The following is a 12598-nucleotide window of genomic DNA, read 5'->3' on the forward strand; positions in this document are numbered from 1 at the left end:
ATGTAGCCTCATTATTGTTATTCTTTTTGTGTTACTTTTTATTATTACTTTTTATTTTAGTCTACTTGGTATACTTTTTATTTTAGTCTATTTTGTAAATATTTTCTTAACTCTTCTTGAACTGCACTGTTGGTTAAGGGCTTGTAAGTATGCATTTCATGGTAAAGTCTACACTTGTTCTATTCGGCGCATGTGACAAATAAAGTTGATTTGATCATTCATAAAGGTGTAGTAAACGTGTAACTGTATTTATCTTCTGACACTAGGGGGCACTATAATACAACTAATGAATCCAAACTCCCCTGAGCTGAGATACCGTTACATGTTACCACTATTGACATTCATTTAATATACAAAATTGATTGCCACTTGTAATAACTCAAATTAGACCTTGACATGTACAGAATTGTCCTCAATCATAACTGCAAGTAGGACAACATCTCTCTCCTATTTATTTTCTTACAGTATTCCATTGGTAAAAAAAGGAGGATGAATAGAATAGAGACAGTGTACAGGAGTGTCATAGGTTATGTACTAAGGGTTTACAGCAGCCAGTCTGTACATGAGACATCCAGCATCATTTTTACAGCTGAACTAAATCAGGATTCTATTATTCCCATGTGTGTCCTCTTCCGGGGGGGTTTTAAAACTCCCCAAATGTCTCCAGGGTGTCTTGACTGGGATTTCTTGAGGATCTTTGGAGGTAAAGAAGAACAGCAATACAGCAGAAGTCCATACCACCATCACACCTAATCGCTGCAAGTAGATTTGTTAATAACCAGGAGGTTAAGAATAAAAACAAGTTATAAATACAAAACAGAAGAAAATAGTAAGGGAAAGATACAGATTGTGGGGAAAGTCCCACATCAAACATCCCAGGTGACTACCATAGAAGTCGAAATAAAGTCACCTCCTAAACTGTTCCTGCAGATGGAATTTACTAGCGAGATTTGTTCCCTTCCAGTAAGAAAATGCTTTAAACTTAGGTGAACCAAATAAGGCAACTTCCTAAACCAAATAATGACTATTATTATCATCATCAACCACGTAGATTGGGTGCTGAGGTGCAAATAATAGCCTTTTAAACAGCGCAACCCTCATTAACCTGGTCCCAGATCTGTTTGCACTGTCTTGCACCTCCTTTGTCACGCCAATGACCACAGGGAGTTGGCAGGACAGCACAAACAGATCTCGGTCCAGGCAAGCAGTACTCTCACAGCCAATAAGGATAAAGGTTCCCAGTCTGAGTTGAGCACTTGATCAATCCCACAATGCAATGTCTCTTCAGAAGAACTTGACCCCCTTCCCGTCGTCCATGGAGATGACCTCTGCCTTGCCGTCCATCTGCAGGGTCTGCAGCGAACGAATCAGCATCCAGTCTTCCAGCCCATGGAATTCTGGGGAAAATGGATTACATCTAATTACATTTGCTGTACAGCTCAACAGAAGGCATAAAATAGTGCAGATGTCTTTAGGTACTGATGAATAGAAGGAAATATGTCAGAAATGCACATATCTGTTCCTGTACCTTCGCTTTCTGTGTCGTCACCGTTGGCGAGCTCGTAGAGTGTAAACACTGTATTGACCATGCCGTTTTTAGAGACCTGAAATGATTGGGAACATGAGCTCCTTTCATCAAGAAGTATCAACAGAGTACAGATGACACAAGGATTTAGACTATTACTTGCTGGAAAACTACATCATATCTTCAATAATGATGCTACATTGCATGATTCTTCGAACAATGTAAAAGGAGCTATAGGCTACACCCCAGTGGTGTAAAGTACTTAAGTAAAAATACTTTAAAGTACTATTTTAAGAGGGCACACACGTTAATTGAAATGCACTCCAGGTGACTGCCTCATGAAGCTGGTTGAGAGAATGCCAAGAGTGTGCAAAGCTGTCATCAAGGCAAAAGGTGGCTACTTTGAAGAATCTCAAATATAAAATATATTTTGATTTGTTAACCACTGTTTTGGTTACTACATGATTCCATATGTGTTATTTTATAGTTTTGATGTCTAGACTATTATTCTAAAATTCCAAAAAGTATCCATAAAGTTCGTAGAAACATGTCAAACGTTTTTTAAGTAATTTTTTGGTGTATCTGTACTTTACTTTACTATTTATATTTTTGCCTACTTTTACTTCACTACATTCCTAAAGAAAATAATGTACTTTTTACTCCATACATTTTTCCGAACACCCAAAAGTACTCGTTACATTTTGACAGGAAAATGGTCCAATTCACTTATCAAGAGAACATGCCTGGACATCCCTACTGCCTCTGATCTGGCGGACTCACTAAACACAAATGCTTTGTTTGTAAATGATGTCTGAGTGTTGGTGTGCCCCTGGCTATCTGTAAAATATATATATATATATATATATATTTAAAAATATATATTTGTGCCATCTGTTTTGCTTACTACTTTTACTTTTGATACTTAAGTATATTTTAACAATTCCATTTACTTTTGATACTTAAGTATATTTAAAACCAGATACTTTTAATCAAGTAGTATTTTACTGGGTGACTTTCACTTTTTCTATTAAGYTATCTTTACTTTTACTCAAGAATGACAATTGAGTACTTTTTCACCATTGCCTATATAGTGCATTACTTTAGACCAGGGCCCATAGCAGACCTACTCACCCACTGGTAAATCAGTTTCCCCCATTCCTCTGGCCTCCTCCACATGACTAGACACCGCGTCTTGTTCTTGTCTAACCATTCCAGGTTCCCTGCAAACAATATCCAGTTCAAATATTTTTGTCAGAATAATTATCAATATCCATCCTTCAATAAAAGCTACCATGTTACCTTTTTTCCTCAATTCCTCAAAAACAATTAGTATGGCCTCCATTGATAGTTTTCCTGAAAGATCAGTTAAGGTTTCAGAGGAGAAACATTCAGTGGGTGTAATTTCAGAGAACATCCTTATTATATTTCCCTAGCCTCAAAGTCTTATTTATTTATCCCGTATTTTACCAGGTAAGTTGACTGAGAACACATTCTCATTTACAGCAACGACCTGGGGAATAGTTACAGGGGAGAGAGATGAATGTGCCAATTGGAAGCTGGGGTTTGATTAGGTGGCCATGAGGGCCAGATTGAGAATTTAGCCAGGACACCAGGGTTAACACCCCTACTCTTACGATAAGTGCCATGGGATCTTTAGTGACCACAAAGAGTCAGGACACCCGTTTAACATCCCATCCGAAAAACGGAACCCTACACAGGGCAATGTCCCCAATCACTGACCTGGGATATTTTATTAAGGGCAATGTCCCCAATCACTGCCCTGGGGAATTGGGATATTTTGTTTAGACCAGAGGAAAGAGTGCCTCCTACTAGCCCTCCAACACCACATCCAGCAGCATCTGGTCTCTCATCCTGGGACCAACCAGGACCAACTCTGCTTAGCTTCAGAGGCAAGCCAGCAGTGTGATGCAGGGTGGTGTGCAGCTGTGCAACAACAAATGACAGGACAGTAGAGCAAGAAATGGCCTCCTGTGATTTATTTGGTTTGAACTATGACATGCGTGTCAGTAAGTGAAACTCAGAACATGGTAGATAAAAGGATACTATCAATATTCTTGTGGTTGAACACAGGGCTCTCTTGGGCTTCCATGATGTCCAGAGTGTAGAGCTTGTGATGGCGGCAGTAGGACAGTGCGAGGGAGCACCAAGCTGCAAGCTGTTTCTGTCTGGTGTCAACATTGGGCTGTAACCTGTCAACCACCAAAAGCAACCATTACTGACATCGCACCAACTTATATTGATTGACATGTAAGTCAAGCGCTAGAAGTAGGTAGCTAGCTAATCACTCACTAACGGTTATCCATGTTTAATTTTGTTTGAAAGAGATGTGAATAATACTCATAAACATTAGCTGCGAACACAACCACATCATACAGTATTTGTGCAAGTTAGCAAATTGAATGTACATTCAAGATAATTTACAGTAACTAGCCACGGATTGCAATACATCATAACGTTAGCTAACTAGCTTGAATGATAAACTAAGTAGCTACAACGTCAATACGAATGACTATCTATCTATCTATCTAGCTACATGTTGAGAAAATCATTGCCATTGCTATCATTCATATGTTCGCCATGTGGCTAACGTTAGCTGATCGACATCACTAGCCAGCTAGCATAATTTTTTTTAAATAGGTCAACAATTAACTAACTTAATGCAATGGCATCCACACAATACAACATTTGTTATACGTGGGTATCACCATTTAGTTGTGAAAATTGTTAACTTACGTAAAAAACGGAGGGAAATTATATTGCCAGGGCCACTCAAAACTCATTGCAAAATGATGTAAACACAAGCTGAAACCCGGAAGTGCAACCTCTAAATCGTTCCCTACTAGAAAATCATATCACACCATAGAGATAGATAGAGGACTCATCATTGTATCTGTGCCATTATAGTTTCTAACCGCAGAGGCACAACATCGCGAGACTTCCCGGGAACGCTTGCGAAGCAGACCAGGGTGGGGTTTGGGGATAGAGAAGTCAATGAGAAGTGAAACATTCTTCCTTAGTTGTTCATTTTCTCGAAATCTAAAGGCACAGCCTAGATTCGAGCCAATGTCTTAAGTAGTTCGGTTCTAACCTCGTGAAAGTGACAAACTGACATGTTTACATTTCCGTCAAAAATAACTTTATATGGGAGTGCCTTTGATTTGACGGCCTGCACATGCGCAGTTCAGCGCGAGACGACCAAACACGCATGACATCGCCTATAAGTGTGATGGGGGATTTCCAATTGAGAAGCAATTTTAGGCTATCTTCATAGCCTCAATGACGCTATCTCCATTTTGAAATAGTACATTTTCTTCACGATTGGCTGATCCCTCCTGATGACTCGGTTGGACGTGACTCCAACAGCGTCACCAGGATCAGGCAATGAAGTTGGAAGTCCCACCCATTTGACTACATTAAAATGGTGGAAGCCCTCAATCGCGATGTCCATGCTTATACGGCCTTTTGGCCACTAGAGGACTCTATCTTTCACACACATCAGTGGATAAGGGCCCGGCTAAGTTACTTTACGTAATTAACCATTTGAAACAATAAATGTTGACAAAACAGTGAGTCCTGTTAGTTGACATGTTTTTACAAAGTTATTTTATTAAAGGAACATGTGCATTTTCAGTAATTTACAGCATAAATATGCTATTGATTTCTATGTACAGAAGAAGAAAAAAATGTTATGCTTCTCACAACTTTCTAACTATTCATTTAGGTCTGGCCTTTTCCAACTCTATTAATGCTAACAAACTTAATAAAATAGCATAGCCATATGTCATTATCATTCTGTGTGTTCATTTACAATGAGGATTTGTTTAATTAACACTAAATGTGCCTATTTAAAAAGGGTGGCATCTGATTATCCAGTACAAAATCTAGAGAAGCTGTACAAGGGAAGTTGGTGTCTAATTCATAGCAGGTTGTGGGTAGTACATATTTGATATATTTCTATATTACAGTTACATAATGTACATTGACTGAATAAGACATTATTAGCATAACACAGGACTTCTAGGCTATTCAGAAACATGATATACAGTAACCTCAGATAAACATTTCAGTAACTTTTAAACAGTTTGATTTCATCTTTAAAATGCATCTAAAAGGGTTTGTTTGGTCGTGTGTAAAAACAAAGTATCAAAGCATCTTCAGGTTGCCTTGAGAATTGGGGTGTTAAGATAAAATCATGTTATTGTGAATTAAAATGTTTACATGAAAGGAAGATTTCAAAGTAGGCCTATAGCAACAAAAAATGTTTTGATACTTTACATAAGTGATGACATAAGGGTGTGTGTTATTTTACATAATAAGGAATGCAGTGAAGTGGCAGAAATTCAGAGAACAATCTGAATTGGCAAATGATTATCCAACTAAGATATTAGAATAAATGCAGTGCAAATATTTGACATTGCTTTCAACTAGGCCTAATGCAAGCAGCTCCTCTATGGCTGCTTCCCAATAATCTCCCCTTTCTCCTGAAGTGTGCACTTGTTCACTTCCCTTCATGATTTGAAAGGACATGACTGTTAGGCCTATATGTAAACTCCCTCTAGCCCATGCCTACACCAATCCAATGCTTTTAAATTTGTGGGGAATAGTGAATGAGTGCACACTTCAGAAAGAAAGAGAGACTATTTGGACGCACCCTCTGTCTGGTGGTGAGTGTGTGGTTTTTCTCCTACTGCAATATTACTTAAATTGACCACTGACCTCTGACTGATAGAGGCTTATGATTGTTTCAACTGGAATGGAAGATGTATTCGTATTCGTTCAAGACTAGCTCCACTATCTGGTTCTGGAAAACCATGTGCATGGCGATGTTGGCTGACTCCATCTCTGGCCGGAGCAGCGTGGGACCAAAGACGATAGCCACGTTCTGCACAGTCATACGGTTCTCTTCTCCATAGTTTATCACTCTGAGAGAGAGGGTGGATAGAGAGGGAGAGCCGAGAGAAGCAGAATACTATACGTTATCATAATATCATCAATAAAATTGGGCTCTGGTCAAAAACAGTACTCTTTATAGCAAATAGGGTGCCATTTGAAACACAAGCAAAATGTGATTGTGAAAGACCTACTTGCGTAAATGGCTGAAGAGGAGTTCCATGGTGTAATGGTTTGGCCGAGGGAGAGACTCCACCAGCTCTCGCATGTAAGACACTTTGAGGGTGTAATCAACAGTTCCTGAAAACAAGACATGATAGAACAATAAATGGTACACTAATGTATAGATTCAATGTATATCTCCAATAGTTCATAAAAAGGGAAGTGGGGGGCCTCCGAGTCGCCTAAGACACTGCATCGCAGTGCAAGCTGTGCCACTAGAGATCCTGGTTCGAGTCCAGGCTCTGTCGCTTGTCCTATCACGCTCTAGCGACTCCTGTGGCAGGCCGGGCGCATGCACTCTGACACGGTTTCCTCCGACACATTAGTGTGGCTGGCTCCCGGGTTAAGCAGGCATTGTGTCAAGAAGCAGCGTCGTGTTTCGGAGGACGCACGCATCTTAACCGTACGGGAGTTGCAGCGATGGGACAAGACTAACTACCAATTGAATACCACAAAATTGGGGGGGGGGAAGGTGTAAAAAAAAGTGAAGTAATAGCATAACTACACTGGGTAAGAAAACTGAGGTGCCACTGTGGGGCCAATACTTAACAGTTTTAGGCTATTCTACACTACGTGAGGTGACATTGTGGGTCACGGCCTCTGGCCTGCTGCTTACTTATGGCCTGGATGAAGTGGCTGAAGTGGCTGAAGGGGAAGAGGGGTTCAGGAAGCTCCCTGAAGAAAAGCTTCAGAGCCCCAGTGATGACGTGGATGTCCTCCCACTGGCCATCCTCCAGGTCCAGTTCCTCTGTGGAACAGAATCGCATCACACAACAGAGTCAAAGAACAGGACACACAAATACAGACACAGACACAAATGCATACACACACAGAAGGTAAAGAGATGGGCATTACCATGATCTGCCTTGAAGCGTAGTTTCTGAATGACAGCTAGGTTCCCACTGACTCTGTAGAGCCCATCCATGTCCAGACCTGTGAAGACAAACACACATCAGCATTGGGTTCAATCAACTACTGTGGTAACTTTTTTACTTTTACCGTATACATTGTGCTGAGTAATACACCGCTATTTCAATGTTACTGCTACAGTTGCTACAGTTGAAGCCAAATACATTTAAACTCAGTTTTTCACAATTTCTGACATTTAATCCTAGTAAAAATTCCCTGTCTCAGGTCAGTTAGGATCACCACTTTATTTTAAGAATGTGAAATATCAGAATAATAGTAGAGAATTATTTATTTCAACTTTTATTTCTTTCATCACATTACCAGTGGGTCAGAAGTTTACATACACTCAATTAGTATTTGGTAGCATTGCCTTTAAATTGTTTAACTTGGGTCAAATGTTTCAGGTAGCCTTCCACAAGCTTCCCACAATAAGTTGGGTGAATTTTGGCCCATTCCTCCTGACAGAGCTGGTGTAACTAATGCAGGTTTGAAAGCCTCCTTGCTCGTACACGCTTTTTCAGTTCTGCCCACAAATTTTCTACAGGATTGAGGTCAGGGCTTTGTGATGGCCACTCCAATACCTTGACTTTGTTGTCCTTAAGCCATTTTGCCACAACTTTGGAAGTATGCTTGGGGTCATTGTCCATTTGGAAGAACCATTTGCGACCAATTTGCGGCCGGTTGGGATGGTGTTCTTCGGCTTGCAAGCATCCCCCTTTTTCCTCCAAACATGACGATGGTCATTATGGCCAAACAGTTCTATTTTTGTTTCATCAGACCAGAGGACATTTTTCCAAAAAGTACGATCTTTGTCCCCATGTGCAGCTGCAAACCGCAGTCTAGCTTTTGTATGGCGGTTTTGGTGCAGTGGTGAGTGAATTCTACATTGCTGAGTGAATTTTCAGGTTGTCGATATAGGACTCGTTTTACTGTGGATATAGATACTTTTGTACCTGTTTGTTCAAGCATCTTCACAAGGTCCTTTGCTGTTGTCCTGGGATTGATTTGCACTTTTCACACCAAAGTAGGTTCATCTCTAGGAGACAGAACGCGTCTCCTTCCTGAGCGGTATGCCGGCTGCGTGGTCCCATGGTGTTTATACTTGCGTACTATTGTTTGTACAGATGAACGTGGTACCTTCAGGCATTTGGAATTGCTGGATGAACCAGACTTGTGGAGGTCTACCATTTTATTTCTGAGGTCTTGGCTGATTTCTTTTGATTTTCCTATGATGTCAAGCAAAGAGGCACTGAGTTTGAAGGTAGGCTTTGAAATACATCCACAGGTGCACCTCCAATTGACTCAAATGTTGTCAATTAGCCTATCAGAAGCTTCTAAAGCCATGACATCATTTTCTGGAATTTTCCAAGCTGTTTAAAGGCAGTCAACTTAGTGTATGTAAACTTCTGACCCACTGGAATTGTGATGCAGTGAATTATAAGTGAAATACTCTGTCTGTAAACAATTGTTGGAAAATGTACTTGTGTCATGCACAAAGTAGATGTCCTTCAACTGTAACATAATCATCATCACTGTGATTACTAATCATTACCTCTCTTTTCCACTGCTCGGATACATTTCTCCACAAAGCTTGGGATAGTAGTTTTCTCCTGGGCACACAGTGCAGCCAGATGACAGCCAAACACATTGTCTGAGGGAAGGATGATGGATGTTAGTTTACCCGTATCACAACAGAAGATTTGTACAAACTCATTCAAATCTCAATCTCCCTGGATAAGTAACATAGTTGTGACAAATCCTGACAGTAAATGTAATGTAGCCTGATTTGGAGCAAGTTCGGCCTGTGTAGCATTGTAGGAATGAAGACCCTATGAGCCCACCTCGGATGTAACCCTTCTCCTTGACGGACTGCAGCGTGGGTCGTTTCAGGAGGAAATTGATCAGCTTGGTACGAACCTTCTTCTGATCTGTCTCTCCCCCAGAGGAGGTGGCCGTGCTCGGTCTGGAAGCTGGGGAGGAGGGGGGGGGGGGTCAAGGAGATCGAAGAGGAGAAGGGGGTTAAACAGCCACGAAACATGAGCAATTTGACCTGGTGGAGGCTATTGCAGCTGAAACGTCTGCTATTTGAAGCAGGAATAGTGCAGTTGAGAGAACTTACACATCCTCCTCTTGTCCAGGGTGCCTGGTGACCTGTCATCTCTGTCTGTACCGGAGGACTTCTCACTGATGTCCCCGTCCTCCTCCTCAGATTGGTGGTGATCCTGGTCCTGCAATGTCATTGGCTAACATGCATGATGTTTGAACCAGCAGCCATTAAGTTAAACGTCCTAAATTGACCTTGATCAGGGAGTTTTTCTTATTTTTATTCAGTACATATTTTTCTCCATGCACGTTAAGGTGTGCAAGTTAATTTACTCCTAAACATTCAAGAAACTTACCAGCTGTCGAATGGTGTCGACTAGAACTTTGTGCCAGTCGTTGATGATACTCTCAGTGTCGTACTGTATCAGAAACTCAACACCATTTTTGTTTTTCAACTGAAGAGACAACATACAACAGAGGTTATTATGACTTTTACATTTGCTTTACAGTTTTATAGGGAGGGCAACAGTCTTAGACTAATGGAAAATATATTCTCACATGATGTTGCTTCCCAGAATCACTTATCACAGTGGGCAGGAAATGGTGAATGTATAGTCAATTACATTTTTATTTAATAAATGGTACGCCCAAATGAATAATTATCTTTGATGTATTTAGTACAACTCCTAAAACACCTGTATTATGACTTCATAGCAACCAACTGTCAACTCACCTCTACAACGTTCTTTTTGCTGGATTTATCCCTGGGAGCCCAGCCAATCGTTGCACCTCGTAGCTCCACTGTGACCTCTGGTGTGATCTGATTGGTCTTGTTCTGTCGAGAGAGAAAGACATCATGGAGGACAGTTGATGAAAACTGACAGTACTGCATTCCATGAAATCAGACAGTGATGTAAGAGTTCTTTATCTGTGCAGGTAACAGTTGTGCACCTCTCACTCACCGAGGCTCCTGTGGCTGCAGACTTGGGGTCTTTGTGGAAGGTCAGAACCCCTCCGTGAAGAACCGTCCATGACTGGGCCCAGTTTTTCCTACAGGAAGGCCACTGAGTATGAGCTTTACTGTACTTCAGGGAATGTTGCAGTGTGGAAAATAATTTGGTAATGTAATGGAGTTCATGACTGATAATTCCATCACTTGCTTCCATGTCTTTCATGTCAGCAATTATGCCCAGACTTCAGATGAGGTCAGAATTACCTTACTCTTTTCCCGTTCTCTGACACTTTAGTTTTGTTGAGAATTCCAGCTTTTTCTAAACTCTGCACCTGAAAAAGGATCCAAACATAACATGCTTTTAATTATGCGAAGCCAAGTGTTCAAGTGAGACATAATTATTGATGCATTGATACAGTACAATCCTGTTAACCTCTACAAACAGAAATGCACCAAAAAGCGACAGGAGGACAGTATTTGACAACTGTGGCTAAACTCTGACAACAAGCTCCTCTGTAATAGCTTGTTAACAGACACCTCTACCTCTATGTTTTATAATGAACAGCATGGATGGTATAAAACCACAGGCACATTTTAGACTATTGCATGCTCTCTTTCACTGTGTAGTGAGGTGTGATGAGGTGGTACGGCAGTTGGTGGCTCTGGCTGAGAGTTTCCCAAAGGTGTTGTGACGTCAGCTGCCCTCAACAGGGAAAAACTCATCTATTTATATACCAGGAAATATACAATTTCCCAAGTGACATCTGTTTTCCACTCTCTCAGGTGTAGCTATGCAACTACTATTCTGCTTACAAATTCATCAATATACGGGTACAACACACCCTTAGCCCTTAGATAGATAGCATGCGGATGGATACAATATTTATCAGGGCAGTGGTGAGATATTTAAAATAAAAAACACATTGTGCCACTGAGGCTCTGATTGAAGGGGCTTCTTCTGAGTCTAAACCAATCAGCTTTCAGGAACAGAAACAAAACACCATTCAGAGGAAAGACAGGTCAGGTCAGAGTGGTCATAGCGCTCTAGCTGGGGCAACTTCACAGAAGTGTCATTTGAGTAAGAACAGAACTGTCATTTTCAGTCGACTCAGGGCTGATCTAACCTAATGAGGATCAGCAGACTGGGGAGGACAATACAGGAGGACAGGAGAGGAGGAGGGGGACTCACGTGATGCTGCCCCATCTCTGGAGAGTTGTCTGCACTGGAACCCTCGCTGCCGTAGTCCGAGGCATTTCTTCTGTGATTCGGGAAGAACTTCTGACCAATAGGGGAATAAAGGACACTTTACTTCGTCACAATGTGACCAAAACGACATCCCATCTAAACATAATTGTTTAATTCATATTCCATTATATCAATTGAGCATAGTTCCTGACTTCCTAGTGTCTGCAATCAGTTAATCTTACCACAGAGTACACAATCTACTCTTTTATATGTGTGGTATAGACCACTGTATTGTTACGACAGCAAATGTCACTGGCTGAACACAGTGATCCTAAGAATAGAAGTGAAACATAATAGGTGTTCCAGGTGCTTGGCTCTCTCTCTCATTTAGGAAACGGTGTCAAAAGGGGCGCTGTATGAGAGCTGAGAGGGTCAGGTGTTCATATGGTGTTCCCAGTCACTTCACTCTAAACACTGCTGTCAGAGCCAGCTGACACTCCTACTGTAGTTCTTATAGCTCTATTGTGGTGGGCTCTGGTTAGGGGGATGTGAGCTGTGTGTGTGTGTGTGTGTGTGTGTGTGTGTGTGTGTGTGTGTGTGTGTGTGTGTGTGTGTGTGTGTGTGTGTGTGTGTGTGTGTGTGTGTGTGTGTGTGTGTGTGTGTGTGTGTGTGTACTAGCAACACTAACCCTTTCCTCCATGGTTGAGCTGAAGTGAGCTGGACCCATGGTGTGTCTCCAGTTCTTCATAGATAGAGACCCCCCGTCCAGCGCAACACCGTTTCCCACCTTAGACTGGCCTGATGCTACAGGGGCCTGGAGGGGTTAAATGATAGAGGAGAAACTCTATAC

General features: G+C 41.4%; 2 protein-coding genes across 2 annotated transcripts in view; both read right to left on the reverse strand.

Annotated features, from left to right (window-relative positions):
- Positions 1 to 577: 577 nt before the first annotated feature.
- vps25 (vacuolar protein sorting 25 homolog) lies at positions 578 to 4388 on the reverse strand. Its single transcript, XM_023993469.2, has 6 exons — positions 4280 to 4388; positions 3590 to 3735; positions 2825 to 2878; positions 2657 to 2745; positions 1529 to 1604; positions 578 to 1397 (listed from the first exon to the last, which is right to left on the reverse strand). Exons 1-6 carry the CDS (start codon positions 4324 to 4326, stop codon positions 1285 to 1287), a joined length of 525 nt encoding a protein of 174 aa, XP_023849237.1. The 5' UTR covers positions 4327 to 4388; the 3' UTR covers positions 578 to 1284.
- A 1336-nt stretch (positions 4389 to 5724) lies between these two features.
- LOC111967993 (rho GTPase-activating protein 27) overlaps positions 5725 to 12598 on the reverse strand; it is a 32163-nt gene continuing 25289 nt past the window's right edge. The window contains exons 7-19 of the mRNA XM_070444948.1: positions 12437 to 12562; positions 11752 to 11841; positions 10827 to 10894; positions 10573 to 10660; positions 10344 to 10445; positions 9967 to 10065; positions 9687 to 9795; positions 9409 to 9537; positions 9120 to 9218; positions 7514 to 7591; positions 7275 to 7406; positions 6631 to 6736; positions 5725 to 6468 (exon numbers count right to left, since the gene is read on the reverse strand). Of these exons, the coding sequence (XP_070301049.1) occupies positions 6291 to 6468; positions 6631 to 6736; positions 7275 to 7406; positions 7514 to 7591; positions 9120 to 9218; positions 9409 to 9537; positions 9687 to 9795; positions 9967 to 10065; positions 10344 to 10445; positions 10573 to 10660; positions 10827 to 10894; positions 11752 to 11841; positions 12437 to 12562 (1404 nt within the window). The 3' untranslated portion in view covers positions 5725 to 6290. The remainder of the gene's footprint in view (positions 6469 to 6630; positions 6737 to 7274; positions 7407 to 7513; positions 7592 to 9119; positions 9219 to 9408; positions 9538 to 9686; positions 9796 to 9966; positions 10066 to 10343; positions 10446 to 10572; positions 10661 to 10826; positions 10895 to 11751; positions 11842 to 12436; positions 12563 to 12598) is intronic.

The sequence above is a fragment of the Salvelinus sp. IW2-2015 genome, linkage group LG8 (assembly GCF_002910315.2).
Source record: "Salvelinus sp. IW2-2015 linkage group LG8, ASM291031v2, whole genome shotgun sequence".
NCBI classification, from domain to species: domain Eukaryota; kingdom Metazoa; phylum Chordata; class Actinopteri; order Salmoniformes; family Salmonidae; genus Salvelinus; species Salvelinus sp. IW2-2015.

Coding starts and splice junctions, on each gene's coding strand:
- vps25 (XM_023993469.2), bottom strand. CDS start 4,326: ATGAGTTTTGAGTGGCCCTGGCAATATAATTTCCCTCCGTTTTTTAC. Junction 2,746..2,824: donor TGAGGAATTGAGGAAAAAAG/GTAACATGGTAG, acceptor TATTGTTTGCAG/GGAACCTGGAATGGTTAGAC. Junction 1,605..2,656: donor GGAAACTGATTTACCAGTGG/GTGAGTAGGTCT, acceptor CAATCATTTCAG/GTCTCTAAAAACGGCATGGT.